General features: G+C 53.2%; 1 protein-coding gene across 1 annotated transcript; it reads right to left on the bottom strand.

Moving 5' to 3' along the window:
* Nucleotides 1-1,265: 1,265 nt before the first annotated feature.
* Nucleotides 1,266-24,924, bottom strand: LOC308637324 (immunoglobulin superfamily member 1-like). Its single transcript, XM_081273636.1, has 12 exons — nt 23,791-24,924; nt 23,388-23,678; nt 22,821-23,117; nt 21,842-22,003; nt 14,981-15,016; nt 14,564-14,848; nt 13,614-13,904; nt 10,335-10,373; nt 3,538-3,630; nt 3,426-3,453; nt 3,228-3,265; nt 1,266-3,140 (listed from the first exon to the last, which is right to left on the bottom strand). Exons 1-12 carry the CDS (start codon nt 24,008-24,010, stop codon nt 2,962-2,964), a joined length of 1,959 nt encoding a protein of 652 aa, XP_081129762.1. The 5' UTR covers nt 24,011-24,924; the 3' UTR covers nt 1,266-2,961.
* Between the last annotated feature and the right edge of the window lie 358 nt (nt 24,925-25,282).

The raw sequence follows: 25,282 nt of genomic DNA, 5'->3' as shown, positions 1-25,282 counted from the left end.
AGGGACAGAAGGCCTGTGGGATGAGAAGCCCCCCCCCACTCCAGTATGGCCTCATCTCCCAACAGGCCCTGCCTGAGGTTCTGGGGGTCAGGACTCAGCAGACAGACTCAACCTACCACAGTGTGTGTTGGTGTGTGTGCCATGTGTCAGGGCTCTGAGTGGCTCTCACTGGGCATGTCCACACGCTGAATGTCCTTGTTCCCCCAAACTCCCAACCCTCAGTGTGGCCCACAGTGCACACACACAGTGCACGCACACATATACACATATTTGTTGTCTCCGTCTGTTTTTTATTCCTCTAATAGAGCACTTGAGCCTGGGTAATTTATAAAGAAAAGAGGTTTATTTAGCTCCTGTTCTGGAGGCCGGGGGTTCAAGACCCGGTGTCCCCCTTGGCGAGGGCCTCGTGCTGCATGGTAACATGGCGGACAGCATCCTGTGGGAGGAGGGTATGTGTGACTGTGAGTGGGCCCATGTGGGAAAGAGGAGGGACAAAGGGGGACACACACATGGCCACTCACTGTCACAGTGGCTCACCCACTCTGTGCTGATCTGCTCAGGGAGGTGGAGCCCCGTGATCCAAACACCACTTGGGGGCCCACACGCTCCAGACCCCCACACTCGTCATTGAATTTCAACACGAGCTTTGCCAGGACAGACCACAGCCTGCGCGGTGGCTGTGCCTCCAGGGTCCTCTTCTTCCAGGCTCCTTTGACCCTTCCCTGAGCTCGGCTCCTTACTCTGAGACACAAGCTGCCAGCTTCCCCGGAAACAGGCGCCTCCCAGGCCCCTGGGCCAGCGGGGCCTTTCTCCAGGGAGATGCTGGCCGGGCCCTCTTAGGAGACCTACACCCTGCTGCAGGAGGGTGTCCAAGGCGGGAGGACTGGGTGCTCTCCCATCCTGCAGGATCTCTCATTCTGAAAATGGAGAATGAGGAGGCAGATTTCCTGTGCGCTGAGCCCATGTTTCTGCCCATTCCAGTTCCTACTCTGGTAAGTCAGACCGGCAGAAGCCGCGGCCCAGGACAGGGACTGGCAAACACGCCCTTGCTGGTTTTGGTCAATCCAGTTTCATCTGAGCGCAGCCACCTGTGCTTGAGCTACGATGGCCTAGCTGCCTGGCCTAGAGGAGGCCCTGTGGCCAGAGCTGACAGCACCACTCTGGTCCTGCTCTGGCCCTGGTTTCTGTCCTCTGGTGCAGAGTCAGCGGGTCAGGGCTCTGAGCTGAGTCTGCCGCTGGTACCTGCTGGACTTTGGAAGAACAATCCTGACTCAGATCACCAGCTCTTGCACCTGTCACCAGGGACCTGAGCAAGGTGTTAGGCAAGATGGCCTCTGAGATGACTCTCCTCCTGAGGTGCCACCACGGACCCCCTGGTGGCTGTGAGCCCGTGTGCGAGGTCCTGCTAACATCACACTCTGCTTTTCACGGACACCCATCCAGGAGTGTCTGAGAGGTGTGGAAGCCAAAGGAGAAATGTCATGTTTTTGTTGTTATCTCCTGAGCCCATGGAGCAAGGTGCGGCAGATGTACCTGGCCTCTCTGCCCCTTTTAGACACTCTCCGAAAGCTGATTGGAACGTTTACATACACTTTAAATTATCTTGTCTTCCCTCTCCATTGAGCATGCTGAGTTTACATGGAAAGACCATTCTCTCAGGAGGCTGAGGTGGGAGGACCACTTGGGCCCAGGACTTAGAGGCCAGCCTGGGCAACATAGCAAGAGCCTGTCTCAGAAAAGCAAAAGCAAATTAAAAAAAAAAAGTAAGACCATTCAGTTATGACGGAGCCCTTAGATCTGTGACCTGCCCATCCATTCTACCTTTGCATAATCGTCAGTAATACGCACAGTTGAACTCTCTATCTTCCGCTCATTGGGTAAAACAGGCCATGGAACTGAGCTGAATCCCTTTGACCGTTTTCTTCTCCCCGTTTCTCCTGGAGGTGATCACTAATTACTTGCTGACAGTGGGTCAGTGGTATTGGGTTATTTCCTTGAATTGCTCAAGGGAGAACTGTGTGCAGAGATAGTGGGTCCAGTTGTTGTTCTTGATAATCCACGAAGAAGCCAGATCCTTCTGAGATGAGAAACTTCTTTTATTGATGTGGCTACGAGCAAGGGCCGCAGGGACAAGTGGATTTCCGCATTCCCAATCACCACAGTGCTCCTAATCCCTCCCCCAGCGCGTCCCCCTCTTCTACACTTCCAGCTCTGCACATTCTCGAGATGCTGGGGGCACCGCAGCGGAGACAGAAGCCACCTCGGAGGGTATGTCGGCGTTCAGCTCAACATGGGTCACTTCCTGAAGATGGATACAGAGGGTCTGTAGAGCCGGGTGGTCCAATGTGGTCCCTAGCCACAGAGGGCTACTTAAATCCACATTCATCTAAGTTGCATTGAAATTCAGGACCTCGGTGCCACTGGCTGCATTTCACATGCTCAGGGGCCACATGCACTGGTGCTGGTTGCATTAGGCAGAGCAGAAGAACAGACATGGTGCCGGTTCAGCTGGACGGCCCACTCCCAGCTGTGCTCGGGGAGGTGGGGTGTCCTGCCGCAGAGGCCCAGGGTTGAGGAGAGGAACCGCTCCTCTGCAGCCACTGGCTGTGAAATATTGCATCATTACAATAATTCTACCTCCAACTATCTGTTAAATGCCAAAATTTGAACATGGCAAATAGACCAGATCAGAACTGAAAAGGAGAAAAAAAAAAAACCGCACAGCAGACCAACCGTGGGTTCTGTGAGGCTGGGATACCCACCCCGGGACAGAGACACTGACAAACCTGACGTCTGCGATCCTGCTGAGTCCCCCAGGCCTTCTAAAACGAGGGTGCGATATCCACCAGGTATGGGGACCGGCGTGAAGCCCAACCCCTGGGGATCCCGTGATTACTCTAAGACCACGTGGGTGGTGAACAGGGGCACCCTGGATGGAACCCAGCAGCTCTGGACTCAGGCTCACGGGGTGAACACCATGCCGGCTGGCCTCCGGTCACCTGGGTGAGTGGGGGCATCATAAAGCAGAGTGTGGGGTACACCAGGGGGCAGACGTGACCCACACTGGCAGTGAGTGAGCTTCTGGGAATTCCTGAGGGGAGCACTCACGGGGACAGGTGAATTTTCCAGGTGAGCAAAATCTGTAGGTGAGAGAGAGAGAGAGAATATCAATTTTCAGGCATTCGGTTTTTCTCTCCATGATTTTTACCCATCTCTGTGTCACTCACCTGGAGTCTCCTGCTTGTCACATTTGGAATGGCTGCTTCTGGGGGGGAGAGAGACGGGCTTTGGAGAGGTCAGGGGAAAGGCACACAGTGGGCTGGGGCGGGGTTTGGGTGGGCTGGACGCCAATCCCTGAAGTGCAAACAGGGTCTCTGAAGAAAGGGGTGGGGTACAGGCCTTGTCGGGGGCTTGTGTCCATCTACCTCTTGGAGGAGTCTCCGCCCGACGCGTCTGAAAAGAGCAGAGAGGGGTTCCCTCCTGAGGAGGCCTTCTCATCGTCCCCACCCCGGCCTGGCAGAACGGCCTCCAGCTCACCTGGCCGCGTCCACCTGTCCACCAGGAAGACACAGATGAGGAGGAGGACGATGGCCAGGCAGCTGAAGGTGACGGCAAGGATGCTTCTGAGGTCTGGTGAGAGAAGGGTGGGCAGAGTCTGCTGGGACACAAGCAGCCAGGGGCCTGGCGCCTGGCTCCCCAGCTGGGACGCCCCCCACCCTCCCGCCTCCTCTCCCTGTAGAGTGAGGGAGCTGTGGCAGCCGCTTTGCTGAATGGTAGGGAGGAGACGTGGACCCAGGCAAAGGCCTGGGACGTGCCTTGCCGCCAGGGAATTCCATCCTCTGCGATTGATTGTTCTGGTCATTGATTGAGAGCCAGCTCTGCACTAGCTGCTGTGTGTACACCTTCCTCACCTCCACGGTAAGCACATAAGTAGATTGACTACTTACTACCTCCATTTTGAACTTTTAATCCATCCATTCGGTCATGGATTTTTTGGTGCCTGGTATGGAACCAGGGCCTTGCTCCTAACAGGCAGTTGTTCTGTCTCTGAGCTCCATTCAGCAGGGACAAAATATAAACCCCAAAGGCACTGCCCCAGGGACCCACCTCCTCCAGCCACTCACATCTGCCTATGGTCACCACCCAGTTAGTCCGCATCAGTGGACTAATCCACTGGTATCTGACCATCTCACCTCTGAATGCTCTTGCATGGTCTCACACATGAGCTTTTGGGGCCATCTAAACCACAAGGGATAAGCATTCAGCCAACTTACTGCAATGTGAGACACAATCATTGATGAACAAAAAGTCCCAACTCGCACCTGAGTCAAGAATCACTTTATTTTTTTTTTCTGCCTTCAAAATGGCACATTGAACCCACTCATTTACCCCTCCCCAAGCCCCCGACACGAGGAGGCAGCTTGCTATTATTTCTGGAAACACAATGGACTAGACGCACTAACTCTTCTGGCTGAGAACAGCTCACAAGTTCAAGTATTTTCTGACTTTTCTTACGTGCAGCGAGTTGACAATGAAGTTAGAAGGTTCTGGAGAGAGGGAAAAAAACTGCAGACAAGAAACCAGACAGGAAGCAGACCCCTGGGGCTGGCTGTGGCCGGCTAGTCACCATTGCTCTGGGTTTGCCACTGCGTGGGGCACGGGCGGGGGGGTGTAATACCAGGTGCCCAAGACAGGACCTCCATGCAGCAGGGACCCCTGAGCCACGTCCCCACGGCCAGTGGAAGAAAAGGGAGAGCCCTGATGTTGTGTGTGAGTCTTGATTCTGCGTTAAACAGTCAACATGAGTGATAGGTTAAAAAGAAAAAGAAAGAAACACTAGGGAGACCCAGCTCTCTAAATCCTGCAGAAGAAAGAAAGTGCCCTTGGAAACCAGGACACCAGCCCTCACATGGGGTTGGAGCCAGAATTCAAGCCCAGAGGATGACAAGAGTGTAATCTGACTACAGGAAGGTGACAAAGGGTGACAAAATGGATATCCTTAAAAACAGAATCCTTAATTCAGAAGACACCTACCGAATGATTTAAGAGTCTGGAGGAACTCAAAGTGGATCAAGGACCTAGGGTTAGACCAGAGACCCTGTGTCTACTAGGAGAAAAAGCAGGCCCAGCTCTCCATCGTGTGGGCCTAGGAATCAAATTCCTCAATAAGACTCTTAAAGCACAAGAAGTAAAATTTAAAAAAAAAATTAATAAACAGGATAGCATCAAACTAAAAAGCTTCTTCACAACAAAGGAAACAATCAAGAATGTGAAGAGAGAGCCTACAGAATGGGAGAAAATCTTTGCCACCTGCACCCATAGAGCATCAATTTCCAGGGTATATAAAGAACTCAAAAAACTTAGCACGTGCACACATACACACACACACACACACACACACACACACACACACAAATAACCTAATCAATAAATGGGCAAAGGAACTGAACAGACACCTCACAGAAGAAGAAATATGAATGACCAACAAACATATGAAAAAATGTTCAACATCACCAGCAATTATAGAAATGCAAATTAACACTACACTGAGATTCCAGCTCCCTCCACTCAGAATGGCAATTATCCAGAATACAAGCAACAATAAGTGTTGGCGAGGATGTGGGGGGAAAGGCACGCCCATACATTGCCTGTGGGATTGCAAACTGGTGCAACCACTCTGGAAAGTTTGGAGATTCCTCAGAAAACCTGAAGACACGAGTTGGTATGAATATACTCTGTATACAGCCAGAGATATAAAAAACAAATGTTCTGTAAATGCTGTATATGTGTAATAAGAATTGCAATGCATTCTGCTGTCATACATAAATAAGAATAATAATTAAAAAAAATAATCAACTTGCAGATCATAGATCACCCTTTTAGTTGTGCCATGTAGTTGTAACTTGGTTTTATTTTAAGAAAAGCAAAAGACCAAATGGTCCTTTAAGAGCCAAATAAAATGAAATTTAGGCCATTAAAAAAAATCATACATCTAGAAAAAAAGAATGTGGAGTAAATGTTTGTAGTTAGGAGAAGAAAGGTAGAAGATAGTAAAAGCGCTAAGTTTTATGTCATGCATTTGTTACCACAATGAAACAGAAAAGCCTGTGAGGTCCGAAGAGTTTCCTAGGCGCTCCTCTCCCTTTGAACTCTGGAACCCGCAGGCCCAGGCCAAGCCCTGGGGCCCGGGGGTACCCTTTGCGACCACAGTATTTCTGAGTCTCATATAGAATCCTGGTGCCATCGAGCACAGCCAGAAGCCTGGGTGTGTAGGAAACTGGATTCTAGACGGAGAGTGTCAAGGGGGTCGTCCCCACCCCTGGCCACCCTTTGTCTTATCCTGCGAGGCCTTCTGTGGCTGGGATCGACATTTCAACTAAGACATTTCAGGACTGCACAGAACAGATCACCCACCAAAATGTGGTGGGCCTCGGCCCAGCAGTTACAGCCTCAGAGGAAAAGACGGAGGTCCCCAAGCAGGAAGGGGTGGTGGCTCCGAGGGTCTTTGGCTCAAGCTGCAGCATCGGCGTCCCCATCTCCAGCCTGCGGCTTCCAGACTGGCCAGTTCCCCAAACCATGAGGCGATTCCTGGAAATAAGTCTCCGTGCACACTGGGTTCTGCTCTCAGGAGCCCGGACCAACAGACATGGTCGTAGCTCTCACTTCAAACGCTCTTCCCTGGGCTCATGGGGCTGGGAATGGGCAGGGCCTGGGGGACCTGGGCTCCCAGGGCGTTCAGGGTGGGGCTGCAGGACCCTGAAGGAGATGTGATTCCAGGAGTAAAAACGGAGCGGCTGAGAGGACTCAGGAGGGTCCTGCCAGGAGCAGAGTGAGTGCACGGTGGAGAAGCCCACCCATGCCCGCGCACACCGTGCTCAAGAGAGACCCCCCAGGCCACACACAAGACACTGAGTCTCTAGAAGTGACAGTGCGCCCTCTGAATCCAGCCCACTCCCCGCTGCAGGGCACACGTGCGGCTCCACCACGCTGGACGCTCCCAGAGCTCTGCAAGAGCAGGCCCCACTCCAGCCCCAGCCCCTTGTTGTCCCTGAGAGTTTAGGAAACAGACATGGGAGGCCTGTGGGATTGGGAAGCAGAGGCTGAGAAGCTGAAGACCGAGTCCACAGTCACAGGGGCAGCCTGCCGCTGTCTTCATTAGTGAGCACCGGCCTGGCAATGTTTCCCGGATATAGGGTCATCTGTGGCCACGTGTGGAACCAGGTCGGAGGCCTTCACAACTTCCTGTCCTGTGCGCTGACCCAGGGTCACTGTCCCAGACTCGCCCCCACCTGTCACCTCACTGTCTATAGGTGGAATCATCCATCTACTCCTGAGGTCTCATCTGTCCTCTATGTAGGTATACAGGTATCTATTAGTTATCTCTCCACCATCTCTAAGTATATTTCTACCTACCTACTTTCCTCGAATCTTTTTATCTCAGATGTCACACGTTGAATTGCCTCCAGTCTATGTCATCTGTCTGGTATCTATTACCTAGCTATCACCTCTGTCAGCCAACCCTCTGTTACCCATCACGGAGCTATCTGATCTCCTTATGTTTCGTGCATCCTCTTGGGATGTGTGTGTGTGTGTGTGTGTGTGTGTGTGTGTGTGTGTGTGACACTGGGGACTGAGCCCAGGCTGGGGCATGTGATGCAGGCTCTCTACCCGTGAGCTGCATCCCCAGCCCTTTTTATTTAGTCGTGTTTTCCAGGCTGGCTTTGAACTTCTGGCCCTCCTTCCCCAGCCCGCCCAGTGGCGGGGATGACAGGTGTGTGCCACCACACTCAGCCCAGGGAGGCTCTTCTTAATTGATGAGCAGGAAGTAGTGCAGGGACTGCAGACTTTGTAAGTGTCCCTTCTCTTTCCAGAGCAGGTTAGTGTTTGGTTAAATAGAAGAAGGGCAGTGGGCAGGTGATCATGCCTAACAGGACTTTAAAGCACTTGGTCTGAAGCTGCAGCCACATGCAGGATAAAGACGAGGTCATATGACTGTGTCCCCCCATCTCGTCCCCATATCAGATGCCACGGGCTCCCCTGCAGCCCACCATGACTGCACACTGCAGACCGTCCCTTCCCCAGCTGGCCTTGCCGGGTGACTGTGTCCTCACTGGGCGACTGCCTGGGAGAATCCAGAACGCCACGGCTCCCTTGGTCAATGGCCATCACTGTGGGAGTGTCAACACCCCAGCTCCCTGCCCCTGTGCTGTGACGCCCCATCTCCAGCACCTCCCTGAAGACAACTAGAGATGCCATCTGAGGGCGTGATGGCCACCCTGCTTAGCCTCTTTCCCTCCCAGGCCTCGTCCTGAGTCCCCTAAAATCTCACTTTCCCTGTGTCACCTCCCACCAGTGTCCCTAAGAGCCTGTCTCTTGATGACCCTCACCCAGGAATCCTCCAGGGCTGCACTGACGCCGACAAGAACCTCTGTTCCGGACCTTTGGGACCGTCCGTGGAAGCACAGAGTCTGCTGCCTCACCTCCTCCTGGCCGTCCCCCCCACTTCCTGGACTACGGCTTCTTTCACCGGCAATTCCTAAGAAATGAGAAGTGAATCATTGCAAAATCACCCTCCCCACGTGGCCCCACAGCCACCGACCTGGCTTCACACTGCGGTGTCCACACAGCCCGGTCAAGCTTCACATCACTATTTCCAAATGGCCCAAACAAGCAACAAAGTGTCCACAACATTGGCATCCCCCGACCGAGCAGTGGCACGGCCTGAGCCGGGTACGAGTAAAGCCTCAGGTGCCCACATGGAAGCCGGCCCCGGGTCAGAGGCAGGTGGTGAAGCTCTTCACCTAGAAGTTGGTGTGAGGGTCCGTTTCTGGAGGCTTTGAGGTGACAATGCAGGGTGGGGACGTCAGAAGGGTATTTTATTCTTTTTAGAACTGTGCCCAGATAAATTTGAACTCAGAAAGGATGTTTTAAGAATTCATATCTGTACCTCCTAGGATGCCTATAATTTTTTAAAGAGGAAAACATGTGTTCACGAGGAGGTGGAGCTAAACAGAACCTGCCCGTTTCTGGTGGGAACGTGAAATCGCACAGCTACGATGGAAACAGCTTGGCAGTTCCCAAAAATTAAACAGAAAGTCAGGGCAGGGGCACACGCCTGGAATTCCAGAGACTCAGGGTGCCGAGGCAGGAGGGTGGCATGTCCAAGGACAGCCTTAGCAACTTAGCAAGACCCTGTCTCAAAATGAAAGAATAAGAACTGGGATGTAGCTCAGCAGCACCCCTGGGTTCCACCCCCAGCGCTGAGCTCAGAAACAGACAGGCAGACAAGCAGATCACGGATGGGCAGGGCCTGGTGGGGGAGGGACTGCTAAATGGATAGGGGATTTCATTTTGGGGTGGTGAGAATATTCTGGAATTAGGTAGTGGTGATGGTTCTACCACCTTGTGAAGACACAAAACGTTACTGAATGGCGCACTTTACGAGAGTGAATAGAAGGAAAAATATGTCAATAAAACAAAAAGGGAAATGAATCATCCAAGAGCTCAAAGCTGCTCTTGGTCTTCCCTCTCACGTCTCATGAGATCGCCTGCTTGCTTCCGATACTTCCACACTCCTCCGCTCTCTCAGATTTCAGAGTTCCTTGAGAAAACATTCCTGGCATCAACTGCGTCCATAAAGCTGGAGCAGCAGTCATTTCCAAGTCTGTTAACATGGAATCCAACCCTATTCAAGACTGATGCTCATCCCGCAAGAGCACACTGGGGGGTACCTTTCCCAAAATAAATGTCACCAGCACAGACTCTCTCGCCATGCCATTCTCAGTTTCGCCACTGGGCAGATTACAGGAAGGTCCTCAGTTGCTGAAAGAAAGGTTGCTTAAGCACGTAGTGGGCCGCTAAAGTCTGGGCCAGCTCTTCCAGCCTCATGCAGCCAACAGCCCTGATTTTGGGGGGAAACTCTAAGGACAGACTCTTAGTCACTTGCTCATGGGGGAAAAAAAAAGAACATAATATAGTTTCTTGGTTTTGAGAATTTCAGAGCTCTAAAATGGCTTCAATCACACATTTTCCCAAAGCACTGCAACGCACAGGTCCCAGACCCCAAACAGTCCCCAGATTCACCCTCATTCCTCACAAAGCTCCACCGCAGTTATCACCATGTGACATGGCGGATGATGCTCCTTGTGCTGTTTACCCACCAGCATTTCCAGAACCTGTAAGTGCCTCAGAGATCTTTGCCCCAGAAAAGGCAGCACTTCCCCCAATAACCCAGAGAAAGTGGGCATTTAGTTCTTGTGCTCTGAAGCAAAGGGGATCCCCCGTCCCATGAAGCAGATCTAATTGGGAAATCACCTCCTTTCTAACAATCTTACCTGTTTTTGTGGAGGGAGCTCCAGGTCCATCAGTTTCATCTAGGAAACAGGATGCAAGGAAAGGAATCACAAAGTTGTATGGGAATGCTGAGGCATTAAGTCCTCGATCCTGCAGAGGGGCTCGGGCCCTCTCTGGGAAGCAGAAGAGAGACGGTCCTCACCGTGCCACAGTCCTCCCGGAGTTAGAAATCATCTTCAATAAGTGACATTTATGAATGGCATTACTAATCCCATCCCTTCCGTCTCTCTCCTTGTCCATCTTCCCACCTCAGCAGAGACCACCATGGGCCCCCACATTCTAAAGCCAACTCTCGAGGACCACCCCGTACTTTCTGGCATCTCTGCAACAGTGAATCCAGCCCAGCACCACAACCAGTAAGTTCTATCTCAAATGTATATCTGAAGCCTGGGGCAGTGACACACAGCTGGAATCCCAGTAGCTTCAGGGGCTGAAGCAGGAGGATTGCAAGTTCAAAGTCAGCCTCGGTGACTTAGCGAGGCCCCAAGCAACTTAACAAGACCCTACCTCAGTAAAAAAAAAAAAATATAAAGGACTGGGGATGTGGCTCAGTGGCTAGGCGCTCTTGGTTCAATCCCTGGCACCAATATGTATCTTGAAATACAGGTCAGGGTGAGTCCACATCCCACGTCCAGTAGCACTATCCCGTGTAAGTTGAAATGCCCCCCACCTCCAGCCACGGAAACCATCACTCTCCTCCGTTTGTGGGAGCTGGCCTTGTTTAGATTCCGTTCACACAGCGTCTGTCTTTCTGTGTCTGGTGTATTTCAGGTGAATGTGTGTGGGAGGGGCACAAGGTTTCTGATGCACAAGCTCTGGGGACTAACGAGGAATGCAGTGACAGATGTGCTCAGTAACCTGACCGTGATAATCATTATCGCCTTGACAACTAAATATGTTAAAATAAAGTGTCCCGTTGCCTGAGATGCAGCTGCCAGCACCCTCCTGTGCTCCTCCAAGCCTCTGCTGTCCCAGAGCCAGAGGCCCTTAAAGCCTGGGCTTCCAGTGCCTCAGAGCAGAGTCTGTGGGCGGGTCAGATGCTCCTGCTCCAGGCCCCTCGGGCCCCACCCTTCACCCTGCTCTCCCCTCTCCATCTTCCTTTCTGCTTCCCGACCGTTCCCAGACATGGGTACTTCTGGGAACTCGCTCCTACTGTTCTCCCTCCTGGATGCCCTTCCCCAGAGGTCAGCATGGCCGGGTCACTCCTGTCCTCCATGCCTGCGGCTCAGACTCCAGGTCCCTCATGAGCCTGAGCTCCTGTGTGCATACCTGTGTGCTGTCCCCCATCCTTCAGTGCGGGGACCTGTGGCTTGCTTCTAACAACAGATATGCAAAGGTTATGGGATGTCCCTCCAGTGGTGACATTAGTCCACAGGAGACTGTTTTGCTAGGGGACTCACCTTCTCTCCCTCTCTCTCTCTCTCTCTCTGCCTCTCTCCTGTGGGCTCTGGAGAAGCAATGGAGAGGAGTCAGGCCTCCAGATGAGAGCCCAGCCCGGCCTGACGCCTGGGCCGCAGCCTGGGAAACCGAGCAGAGAAACAGCTAGGTGCTGCCTGGCCTCCTGACCCACCAACACCATGGCGTGGATAAACGGCTGTTGTAAGCTGCTAGAGTTGTGGTTAGTTAGTGGGTTAGTTAGTTATCATTTATTCTCCATCTATAACTTTTTTTTCATTGAACCCAGGTGCACTCTACCACTGAGTCACTTCCCCAGTCCCTTTATTTTTTTGAGACAGAGTCTCTCTAAGTTGCCCAGGCTGGCCTTGAACTTGCCTCCTCCTGCCTCAGCCTCCTGAGTAGCTGGGATTACAGGTTGTACCACCATACCTGTAATTATCTACTGTATGAGTAGCTAGGATTACAGGTGTGCACCACCACACCTGGTTTATCTATTACTTTTTTAAAAACATAAGCTTCATATCTTGTTCTTGTTTATTTTTTTTCTCCCCCCCAAAAATGATGTATGCTCCTATTGGCCAAGAGAACTGATCTGTTACTGATGATACTACGTATCAAAGTATCTAGGTTTGTAGGGTAAATGAACAGCCATTTTGTGCTGTATACTTTTAATTTATTTTCTTCTGTAACAAAAGCATTCATGTTCTCATTTTGTAATAGGTGAGGGGCAATAATGAGAAAGTGGTTTGCAAAGCAACAAACATTCTGAATGGAGAAGGAGGTCTGAATAATTGAATCACTGAAAAGTGGTAGTATAGCCTGTCTGTTGGCATAACAGGCAGCTGAGAAAGAGAGGATCAGGGGAGAATAGACAATCTGCCAGCGAACAGCTGGGACCTGGCAACCTAACACCACGACTTTAGGTCTAAAGTATGGATTAAAAAAAAATTCTTAAGACTTCGAGAAAAAGTTATTAGGGATAGAATAGGAAATTAATTTCAGGGTGAGGAACACATGGTTGGAGCACCAATTATCTTGAGCCTTACAAAGGGGTAAATCAAAAATCAAATGTTGTCTTCAAGTCCCAAGTCCAAGCTAAGCCACAGATGTGGATACGTGGCTACTTGTACACACGCTGGTTATTGTGAGGTTCCCCAGGGATTCTCCTACTGGGAGCAACTTCGGTCACTTGAAGAAGAATGTTGAGTGATTGGTAGACAAAATGGTGGAGGGATGGATGGATGGATGACGGGTGAATGGATGGATGGATGGATGGATGGATGGATAGTTGGAAGAAGGGATGGATGGGTGGATGGATAGATAGATGGATGGATGATGTGAAGATGACTGATAGATGGAAGGATAGTTGGAGGAAAGGAAGGAAGGATGGATGGATGGATGGATGAAAAAATGCAAAAAAGAATCACCCCTTATGCCCCTTCCTTGAGATCTCAGGTGCTTATGCAGCCACCTCCCATGAGTACCTTCCCTCCGCTGTCTTCATTATCCCTTCTCCTCACCTTCCTGCCCCCTGCCTGAAACAGGTTCCCTGAGGTGGGTTCTCTGAGCCCCACCTTCCACTGGTCACCTTCCCTACGTCCCTCAGAGTGTACCGGTCATTCTTTCTGGCTTTTCTTTGGCATTAATAGAAATTAATTTTAAACTTATGTTTGAACAGCATCGTGAGGCTAATTATCTTTGTGTACCTAGGAGGTCACCCCTAATCTCTATAAGCAAAAACCACCCTCACAGGAAGAGACGACTGAACACGCTAATGGAGGTAAGTTGCTTATTGTAGAGTCTGGAGCATAGAAAATGCTGGACCCGTGCCCAAAGTCAGCATCATCACCCTGAATCCTCACCTGTCGCCTGCATCTCCAGGCGGCTGCTGCGGGAGGAGCCCAGGTGTGGCCAGTCGCACTGGTAGTACACACAGCTGTAGCTTCCCCTGTCCTCGCTCGACTCGCGGAGCGTGAAGTCGGTTTGGTTTTCTCTCCCCTCCTTGACTTGTACGGGGTCTGGGGTGCCTGTTCTCAGCAGAGCGGTGATGAGGCACTCAGAGCCATTGTTTGGAGTCAGGCATCGCAGCGTCCTGTGACCTGGAGCAGCCTCGGGGTCTGCACTGACTGAGAGGGAAGGTGCTGGCCAGGATCCTGGAGGATGGGGAGGGAGGGGAAGAGCCAGGGCTGAGAGGCCCCACACGCCTTGGGGCCTTGGTGGCCTTGAAGGGACTCCCCTTAACAGCTGGGCTAGTTAATCCCACGGCCAGGCTCTGGCTTCCCAGTGCCAATCACCCCATCCAGAGCCACAGGCCAGCCCCCTGCTCCACGGGGCTCTCATACTCAGGACCACGGGGCTCTCATACTCAGGACCACAGCCCCCCTCCCCACCACCCAGGACCAAGTGCAAGCCACCAGGAGCACCCTGGGACAGGAGTGGGTCCCAACCTACTCTTTCCCATGGGAATACAAGGTGGCTCTTGCCCGAAGTTCTCCCTCCCTCTGTGGCCTGAGTAGCCCTGGCGCCCTGCCATGGAACCTCGATGGCGCAGTGAGCTCCTCCCCAGGGACTGAGTCACCAGCTGTCTCAGCGGCAGGTGTCTCCTCGTCTGACAGCCTCCCTGTACCTTGAACCCTTAATTAATTGATTATCTTCTAAAACTCCCCCCCACATCTGCATCATGAAGACCCCCCGGGAATCCCCACACTCGGCTCCCACCTCCCCGGCTTCCCCCAGGTCTGTCTTGGCTCCTGGCTTCCTTTTTCCCCAGCCCATTGCAGCAGAAGGAGGTGATCTCAGGCCGCCCCCTCACCTGTGACCACTAGCTGTAAGCGCTGACTCTGCTCTGACCACTGGCCGGTGGCCGCTGTCTTGTAGGCACAGAAGTAGCCCCCGGCATCCTCAGGCTGCAGGCTGGCCAGGGGGAACTCAGCCTTGGTTTCTGCTGAGCTCTGCTCTTGCTTGAACCCGGGATCGTGCAACTTCCCCAGCATGAAGGTGGCATTCTGGAAACCAGCCCGGCACTGCAGAGTCACACTGCTCCCCAGTTCCACCACGGAGCTAGGCCAGGCACGGAGCGAGGGCCTGGGAAGTTTCTCTAGAAAGAATTCAGAGTTAACTGAATTCTTCATCTGGAAGAGGTGAAGCCCCTCCTGGAATCAGGAGGATTGGAGGAGAAGGCCAGAAAATGTGGAGCGCAGGAATGCCCAGGGGACCGCGGGACACTCACCGTTCTCTCCCTGGTCTGCCAGGCCCAGGCACAGCCCTGGAAGAGAGGATGCAATTGAGAGATGGCTGTGCGCCTGGCTCCGTGTGCAACCAGGAGAGAGCGCAACAACCAGGGTTAACCTCTGTCAGTCCCCACAGTTCCCGGAGCCTCACTGTTGTCATTCAGAAGTTGCGCACAGAGGGACACGCCCACAACCCTTCCTGGTGATTGCTTTGCTTTCAGGATCAGTCCCTTCACCAGGTAGAAATCACTCACCTCGGCCCCCCCCCTCACCCCTCGCACGGCGGGCGTTTTCCAAGGTTGTGGCTGGCCAAGGTCTCTTTACCGTGGGGGTGTGCAGAGGGTTTTCTACTCCTTCAAAGGGACCCCTTGCCTCCCTGGAGATTCAGGCCCCTCCCTCAGGCCCACCAGCTGCCTGCTCTAGCCCCCCTTCTGCTCCTTCTTGAGGTCATCCTGGGAAGGGAGCCTGAGGAGCCCCTGGGGGAATGGGACACCAGCCGGGAGCGTTTTTCGGGGGGAAGCTAGTACGCCTCTGGAGCCACCAACTGTCTCAGGCTGTCTGTCCTTGTTTTGAACCAAGTGGGGAGTCGGAACACAGACGCCAGCCTCCCCAGGAGGGAGAGAGGAGGGAGAGAGGCAGGGCCTTAGGACTTCAGCTGTGTGAGCGTGGGTATGGCCATGAGGGTAGGTGGGGACTGTCCTCCAGGAGGACCCATGTCAAGGGGCCCATGTCAACCTGGCTGTGCTCTCTGCAAGCTTCTCTTCAGTACCTATAACCTGGAGCTAGTTTTTGGTGATCCAGTAGTTGGGAGTTTACATTAGTTTCTTTCTTTCTTTTCTCTTTTTGTTTAGGGGATTGAACCCAGGGGCACTAAACTCTGAGCCACACCCCCAGCCCCATTTTGTATTTTATTTAGAGACAGGGTCTCACTGAGTTGCTTAGTGCCTTGCTTCTGCTGAGGCTGGCTTCAAACTTGTGGATCCTCCTGCCTCCGGAGCTGCTGGGATTACAGGCGTGCGCTTCTGTGCCTGGCTGGGGAGCTAGGTGTCCAGTGTTGCTCTTCCCACTTGACGGAAGGCAACAGCCCCTAAACAGTGCGGGAACTGCACGGCTCTGCATTGGAGAATGGCAACCCACACACAGAGACGGTACAGATGTTAAGTGTATGGCAAGAGACGGGCGCCTGAGAAATTGTAGCTGTAGGTAAATGCTGAGAGTGTGTAGAAGACCTGCTACTGGATTACCAAAAACTAGCTACGGTCTGACAGGTCCTTTGAACACAGCACCCGGTGAGATCTACACTTCTCCGTAGAGTTATTCAGCCACAGAAAGGAGGGGAGTACGATTCATGCTACGATGTGGGTGAAGCTCAGAAACATGATGCTAAGTGAACAAAGTCAGGCACCAAGGCCACCAGGGTTTGATTCCATTTTATACTACATCCAGAACAGGAGAGTCCGGAGAGACAGAGTGGGTGCCCGGAGCAGGGACCAACATATGGGGAGGAAGCACCAAAGGTCCTGCAAGCTGATGAGGGTCCCGGAACCTGACAAGGTGCTGCTGAACGTCACCAGTACAGACTCAAAGGCACCACCTCATACACTTGGAAGTAATAACTTTAAGATTTTATGTGCATTGGTGTTCTTACCCTGTCTAGTCAAGACCTACATAAATTTAAATAGTAAAAGTTCACCCCAAATAAAACAGAGTGGAAGACTGATAGGTGGCTCTGGCTCACGTGCACGCCTTGCCTATCGGTGCCGGGCAGCGCCAACACTCCAGGCTCTGTTCTCCTGGCGTTCCTGTCTGGCTCCCTTGGGATGCCAGCTGGACCAGAAGGGGCCCAGGAACAGGGCTGTAGGAGCTACAGTCTTGCATCTTTGTAGGTCACACTCGGGGAGGAAAGAAGTCCCCATCTCACTGCTGGTCTAAAAGCGTCCAGCAGTGTCAGACTGGCCCGTCCTGTGTCACAGACCTGCTTCTGGAAGAGTATTACAGCCAGAGGAGGAGGGTGTTAAAGATTCACTTGTGTCCCCAGGAGATACAATTGAGTTCCAGCTCCCACAACTGTGGACAGGACTGTACCTGACGTAGCAGTATGCCCGCTTTACAAACATGAAGAGTTAGGCTAAGTGGGGCCATCCTCTGACGTGACTGCTGTCCCTGTAAGTGGAGGATAAGAGACAGAGACGAAGGGGGGGGGCATCCACACACAAGCTGAGTAAGGACAGAGGCAGAGATTGCAGCAATACATCCACACGGCAAAGAATGCCCAGGATCGCTGGTGCCAGAGCCAGGCAGAGGGGCAGGGAGCAGAGCCCCTCGGCACCCTGGTAAGGAATGGGCATGGCCAGCACTTGAGAGAGAATAGTTCCCATTATGCCAGGTTGGCCGCGCTGGGGTTCGGCAGCCACCTAACGAGCACAGGGCGGAGGAGGGCACCTCTGGGCTACCCTGTTCACTCTGTCCACACCTTGCTTTTCACAGCATCGGGACCTTTGATAAGGGTAGGCTCAAACTGAGGACACTGTAGCCCATAGGGACACCCTCCGCAAGAGAGCACAGTCAGAGGGCAGCCTTGGAGATGCCTGCGGGGCACTGCCTTTCTCCTGGAGTAGGCTGGGTGTCCCCAAGCCCTGCGCCTGGGCTCCCGTCTCTCAGGATGCGCACAGCCCCAGGCGCCCCGGCTCTGATGCACCCCCCGCAGGGCCATCCATTCCTGCACTCCGCCTTCCCAGGCGTGAACCCACTCCCCATCCAGCCCTAGTGCCCACTGGAGACCTACCGAAGCAGAGCAGCCACAGGGATTCTGCGCTCATAGCTCTTTCCACCCGAGCCGGACCCTGGCTTCAGGCAGAGCAGGCAGCGCTCTCCCCTCCCGCCCCGTGAGCCCGGACCAGAGGACGAGGCTCTGCTCTTGTGCTGGGGATCTGTCATCACCGGGTGCAGCGTTTCCTTCTTGCAACCGACTCAGGAAGCCAGAAGCCAGCGGTAACCACACGTTCCACAGATGCTGGGGTGCGGCTCCACCTGCCCCGCCTCCTGGGGGTCCTGCCCAGCAACGTTGTAAACTGATTCTGAACAAATATTGCTTTACTATATTTATGTATTATATATGTCTACATCTTCATTAAGAGGTTTTAATTTTTTTGTTGTTGCTTTTAGCTATTGGAGATAGTTATAGTTTCACACCAAAAAGAGTCATCATTCCTTGTTATCTGAGGGAGTTTGTTTCCAGGGTGCCCCGAAACCAAAATCCGAGGATGCTCAATCCCTTGTGGAAAATGGGGCAGTGTTGGCATGTAACTGAGGCACAGCACACAACTACAGCATGCTTCCAAATATCTGGATGACCTGTGATACCCGTACCGGGTAAACGCTCCTGGAACCCTGGTTGCCCCCTGCTGCTCAGGGAATACACACAAGGACTTTTCCAGAATATCTTCCACCCCTGGTGGAATCTGCCAGCGTGGACCCGCGGCTCTGAGTGCCCACTGCAGCAGAGCACCCACCTCCCCCGCAGTCACCACCCAGTGGTGACATAACCACAGGACATTTTCAACACCAGAGAGCCGGCATCTGCACAGACAACCCACAAGGTCACCGGTGTCTCTCAGACATCACCAGGTCTCTCTGCTCATCACAGAGAGTAAGGATAACAGTAAGGGGGCGGGGCTTACAAGTGATGGATGTGTGTCTGTCCTTGGTGGAGATGACTTCACAGGTGTGCGTTTACCCCAGACTCACTGGGTGGTAGACATTAAATACATAGTTTTTTACATGTCAGTCCCACCTTAATAAAGTGCTTTAAATTTTTATTAGTTGAGCTTCATTTTTAATTGACAGATAATAACTGGATATACTTATGATGTACAATGTGATGTTTCAGTACAGGAGCACAGTGTAGAATGACCAAATGAGAGTGAGGAGCTCATCTATCACCTTAAAAATGTATCATTTCCCTGGAGTAAGAATATCTGAAATCTCTTTCCTGAAATGGTCACAAGAATCAGCATCAAAATACTCCAGAAAGTCTCCCAGCAGCAGATCTGAGCGGCATCCTGTGGAACTTGCAGGCATCTCAGCCCATGGGGCTCAGGAATGGGCACGGTAGGAACTCGGGCAGAGTCCTCTTCTGCCTGTGTCCTGTTCAGTGTGTGTTATTTCTAAAAATAAATGTGGATCTGGGGGGAGGCTGTGGGTGCCAAGGACAGACCTAAGTTCAGAAGAGGATCACTGATTCTCCGCGCCTCCAATACAGGTTCTAGATGGAGATGAAAGTGTGGCAGGGAACCCAAACCAGGTGAGCCCCTGTGTGGACGGGAGACAGCATCCTGAGCCCTGGAGCCCCTCTGTCTGAACCAGCTGCCCTGGAGGAGGGGGAAGCCAGCTCTGAGGCCATTTTTCATGCTCCATTAGAAACTGGGTAGTGTTGCTGGCAAAGATGCAATTAGGTGCCAGCAGTGAGCCGGGCTCTAAACCAAACCTTCCCATAGGTTACAATTATTGGCAATGTTCATTCGTGTGTGTTTACAGGGTTAAGGGTACCTTCAAGCCAGATTCTAAGAGAGAGTGTGGATATGGAGTTTCGATAGCTAGCATCCAGTTTTTCTCTTGAAAGGTGGAGTGGGGAAAGGCGAGAGAATGTTCCAAAGGTATCGAGTCACCATCCGTCAGGAGGAGTTCCCAGCAACTGCACAGCAAGGTGACATAGTTAATGGTAATGGATGGTATGTTTCAACAGCCTTGTAAGGATTTTGTTTGTCAATTATCTGTCAATAAAATGCAGGGGAGGCTGGGGATGCGGCTCGGTGGTACAGCACTTGTCTATCATGTGATGAGGGGCCCTGGGTCCCACCCCCAGCACTGGGGGGCCGGGAAGCAGATGTGGTGGTGCACACCTGCAACCCCAGCTACCAGGAGGCTGAGGAAGGAGCAGGAGCATTGCAAGTTTGAGGCCAGCCTGGGCTACTTAACGAGACCCTTTCTCAAAATAAAAAGGGCTGGAGATGTTACTCAGTGGTAAAGCACCCCTGGGTTTGATCTCTAGTAGAGAGAGAGAGAGAGAGAGAGAGAGAGAGAGAGAGAGAGAGAGAGAGATTGATTTTCCTTGGTGTTCTTCGCCCAGACTGGCTGTAAAACCAGAGCTCTATCAACTGTGGCCACTCTTGACCAGACAGCAGCCCAAAGCCTCCTAAGCAGGAGTGGTGAGCCTCTCCCTGGGATGGTGGGCTAGACAGCCCTCCTGCTGCCTGAGCACACCAGGAACATCTGGGTGAAGAAGGCCAGGCACAGGGGACAGCCGGACAAGCCCTGACACCAGGGCAAAGTGCACTGGAGAGAGGCAACAGAAATAGGAAGGGAAACCAGAAAACTGGGAAGGGAAACCAGAAAATTGAGTCCTTCACCAAGGGATGGGCAAACAGTTCTTAGCTAGGACACAGAAGGTTTTCCCATAAAGGAAAAATATTCTTGGTTTCTCAGTTTCACCAAAATTCAAAACTCTTGCTTTTCAAAAGATGTTAAGGGGCTGGGAGCTGGCTCAGTGCGAGGCCCTGGTTCAACTCTCAGTATAGAAAGGGAAAAAGAAGTTAAAATCTGAAGGCAGGGCATGGACTGAAACCAATAATTTCTCAGCGTATATGGGCTGAGGGGCTTGTGTCCAGATTGTGTGTATCTTTACGTTGCAAAGTTAAGAAGATAAAGAATTCAGCTAAGCATGCTCCAGGACCCGGGCTCCATCCCCAGTACTGCCCCCCACCAAAAAAGAACTCAACTAAAAATAAAAGTGGATAAAATGTCCAATCAGCAACTTATCAGGAATATAAGTATGTATTATAATAGATGAGATGCATATATATATTACGTATAAATGCATACTATATATATATATGTATATGTATATATAAATCATGTATATTTTATATTCTCAACGTACACTCTTAGGAAAAGGAAAAATAAAGCCACAATGATCAAACTGATAGAATTGGGATCACAGAAAATGTCCATACATACATGGGCTTTGGTCCAGGTGGCATGGCTGTGTCAGTAGAGAAAAGAGCTGCTACGTTTTATTATGATAATCATAAAAAGGCTTTATTGGTGAGGGTGCCAAGGCTGTCCCTCTCCCAGGTAAGGAGTCAGGAAGAGAGAGCCATTATTCAAGGAGCTGGGAGAGCTGGTGGCACAGGACACTGTCTCAGACCAGCTGACCCAACTTGTCCAGGATTCACGGGTGCACTGGGGATCTGGGGGGAGCCTGTGGGTGCCAAGAACAGACCTGAGTTCAGAAGAGGATCACTAATGTATCCCCCCCTCCGCCTCCCCTCCTCCCCTCAGGTGCTGGCGAGCTGTCATGGAGGCTGACGGCTCCTTGTTAAATTCTACGATGACCCGGGGTTCACTGGCACCTCATAACAATTTAGAGTCTGTCCCTAAAATGAATAAGACAGTCCCACATGGTGAAAAGAACAGTCTACCTAATCTGCCATCTGTACCCGTGCGGAAGAACCAGAGAGGGCCCCGGGTAAGTTTGGTGCTCAGAGAACCCGGGCGGGTGGAGCACCGGGTGGCTCTAGCCAGTGGCGCAGCACCAGGCTGCTGAAATTTGCTGGAACAGTGGATCTTTACGAACAGCTGCTTGGTGGCAATCATCTATCTCACCAGGAGTGGGAGGACGTATTTAGTGCACAATAAATGACCTGATTCTTCCTCCCAGACTGACGGAGGCAAATAAAATTGGCAAATAAAAACAAGCGGACGTGGCAATAGTGTTTTCTGTTTCTGTTCACCAGTGACACCCGTCCAACCGTGGGGCGTCGCTGCAGCTGCCCGCCAGGGGCGGTGCTCAGCTGCCTTACCTGGCCGAGCGTGTGGCACCCCTCCAGCATGCCAGGCTTCCAGCACAAGGACCACCCCCATCAGCAGGACGCCGGCCGCCACTCCCAGCCGCACGAGGTTGCCCTTGGTGTAACCCTCGGAGGAGGCCCCCGGGGAAGGCCTCCCTGCTGCTGGGCTTGGCCCTGGAGAAGGGCAGCTTGGTGTTGGCCCTGGCTCCGGTCCTGGCTTCAGCCCACCCCAGGAGCCCCAGACCCACCTCATGGGCATCAGGGTTCCCTGCAGGCCGAGTCCCTAGGGAAGACAGCAAGTCCCTCGCAGGTCGGGGAAGCCCTCTGCGGCTCTCACCAATGACCATAAAGACCATAAAGACCTGACCTCCTTCCTTTCCTTTTTTCTTTTTTGGTACCAGGGATTGAACCCAGGGGTGCTTAACCACCGAGCCACACCCTCAGTCCTTTTTTTTATGTTTTTTTAGAGATAGGGTCTCACTGAGCTGCTGAGGCTGGCTGTGAACTCGCGATCCTCCTGCCTCAGCCTCCCGAGTCACTGGGATTACGGGCGGGCGTGCACCACCGCCCCTGGCCAGACCTTTATTTCTTACTATAAAACAGTCGCACTCCGCACACAGTCTCCAGGCACAAAAGAGAATTCACAAAGCTGAAGGAGGGGAGAGGGCAGCTGGCGAGGCCACCTGCTGGCCTGGACGATCACTCAGTCCTAACAGTGGCCCCAGAGACAAGAGACCCGAGGAGAACCTGCACCAGACCAGGAGCAGGAGGCTGTGGAAAACCAGGTGGAAAATGGAGAGTCCTTGAGAACAAGATCCGATCCCCAGGACCACACGGACCCACAGAGATGCAGGGAACCCGAGAGGCAGGATTCAGGATGTGGAAGGACGGCGCAGGGGTCACCAAGGCCCAGAAGCCACCGAGGAAAGGAAACTGGGGAAGGGAAGGCTGTTAAGAGAAGCCACAGACTAAGAGGTGACCAAGAGCTCACCTGTCACCAGGATGTCCAGGGCAGGGCTGGGGTCCGAGGCCCAGAAGGGAGCCCTGGCCTGGTAGTAGATGCAGCTGTAGGTCCCCGTGTCATTGACGGTCACGCCCTGAAGGGAGAAGTCTGACTCCGACCCCACTGGCCTGTGCAGCTGCACGGGCGACGGGGTCCCGGCCTTCAGGAGGGCAGACTCCAAAGGCCGCACCATGGTGCTGGGTATCTGGCACTGCAGGGTCACCTCTCCCCCTGCGGTCACCTGGCCCACATGGTGGGCTTGGAGGGAAGGTTTAGGCAAATACCCTGCAAGGGAAGGGGTCTCTGAGGTCCTGGGGAAAGGCCCCTGGCCTGGCAGGAAGTCCCCGCCACACCTCCCCTCCCCCACTGTCTGCTCTGGAATCAGGACCGAGATGCCCCTCCCACAGTCCTGGATGAAGCCCAGGGATCCAGTCCTGCCCCAGCCCCTCCCCAGACGCTCTGGCGATGACAGCCCCTCCCCTCCCCCCTCTTCCTCTCCTCCATCCGTCCATCTGAGGGTCACCACATGCTATTCTGGGCAACCCCTTGTCTCACCTGTGACCAAGAGCAGAAGGACATTGCTGAGCTGAGAGGTCACACCAGAGAACCCTTTCCAGAAGCATTCGCAGGTGTATGGCCCAGCACTCCGGGGTCCTAGCTCAGTGAGAAGAAACTCGGCCGTTGTCTTAGTGGGACCCAGTGGCAGCCTGGAATCCAAAATATCAGGTCCCTTTCTGAGAATGAATCGGATCCCTGGGACAGGGCTGGAGCACCGCAGAGTCACGTTGCTCTTGGCGGGGACCACCGAGCTGGGCCAGGCGCTGAGAGTGGGCTTGGGAAGGGACCCTGGAAGGAAGCAGAGCTCAGGGCTGGGTCGCAGAAGCCCAGTTGGAGAAAGGGTAGGGCTGGGGATGTTCTTGCTCAAGGACCCGGCAGCGTCTGCAGAAGCATCACTCACCATCTCCTGGGGGGTCTCTTTGGCCAACACACAATCCTGCAAAAGAGCCTGTGAGGAAGAGGGCTGCCTGGAGCTGCCTGAGGCCCAAGCTCCTGCTGAGCCAACCCTGGCTCACACTCTGGATGGCAGGGTCGTGTGCTGCAGGGTCTCCTCCAGCCCTCGCCAGCCTCCCGTGCTCCCACCTGCGCTCCCCGGGATCGGACAGAGCCTCTCTTCTCATCTTCTATCCCCAGGTTTCACATATTCCCACCAATTCTGCCACAGCCTGGGGCGTAGTGTCCGAGTCCCCTGCCTTGACCCCGGGGGAGGGCTCCCTGCCAGGCAGACTGTTGGGGGGATTCAGGCCTGGGGGACCATGACTGCTCCTGAGCACCTCAGGACCCTGTGCTGGAGTGCGAATCTCCTGTAGACTCCCGGGATGGAGCAGCCCTCGTAGAGAAGGCTGCCTGGTGCCTCGGGTGACGTGGATGAAGACGAAACCACTTGGTCGTCATAGTTAGGAGCTGAGAGAAGTGTCCCTACCCCAGGCCATGGAGGTGCTGTGATGGAGCAGCTGGAAGGCAGGTCTCTGTGTGGCCCCCAGGTCTGTCCAGGCCCTGGCTCCTGGTCGGCCATCAGCAGCACGTGTTGGCTGACTGGTGATACGCCCCATGATGGGGTTTGAGTGTGTCCCCTAAAGTCTCTAGTGCTGGAGGTTAGTTAGGTCCCCAGGGAACAGTCCCGAGGTGGTGGCACCTTTGAGAAGCAATGCGATCACAGGGCAGCGCCTGCGAAGGTCGATGCCCTTCCCACAGGACCAGGCCAGCTCCCCCACCAGCACACATGCCCCTTCTCTGCCAGGCAGGACAGGGCACTCTTGCCAGATGCCAGTGCCATGCTGTTTGGACTTTCCAGCCACCAGGACGGGAGCTGCTGCAGTGTGGATCTGCAGCGTCCCCCCAGGCTCGTGTGCTGAGGCCTGGTCACTGGGGGTGTGCTCCTGAATGGGGTGATGGGGACCCTGGCCCCTTCCCATCTGTCTCCTTTTGCTTCCTGGCCACTGTGGGATGAGCAGCCTCCTCCAACGCGGGCTCCCGCCATGATATACTGTACCGCCACAGGCCCAAGGCCACGTGCAACCGACCCTGAGCTGAATCTTCTGAAACAACAAGCCAGAATACACCTTGCCTCCTTCTAAGTTGATTCCCTCGGGCACTTGATATCACCCACAGAACGCCCACTACGGCAGGAGCCACAGCCTCAGGTAATTTGTTACAGCAACACAAAGCAGACCAACGCTCAGTTTTAGCATTAGTCATATTTTACAAGGATGGGCCCACCCCATCTTCCTCCCTTGCTTCCGATACTGCACCATCATATCCACCTGCTGGGGTGAAGGACTGGCTCTTGGGGAGGGCTAGGGGAGCCATCTTTTACTCTAAATCTGAAGGACTTCTGACCCAGTGTTAACCATTACTTCTTTTCATGCTTGTTTGGTGCCCTGTGTAAGCCT

Source organism: Spermophilus citellus (genome assembly GCF_964194105.1).
Source record: "Spermophilus citellus genome assembly, chromosome: 18".
Lineage (NCBI taxonomy): Eukaryota > Metazoa > Chordata > Mammalia > Rodentia > Sciuridae > Spermophilus > Spermophilus citellus.
The sequence above is the reverse complement of the archived record's forward strand: the minus strand, read 5'-3'. Positions and strand labels throughout refer to the sequence as shown.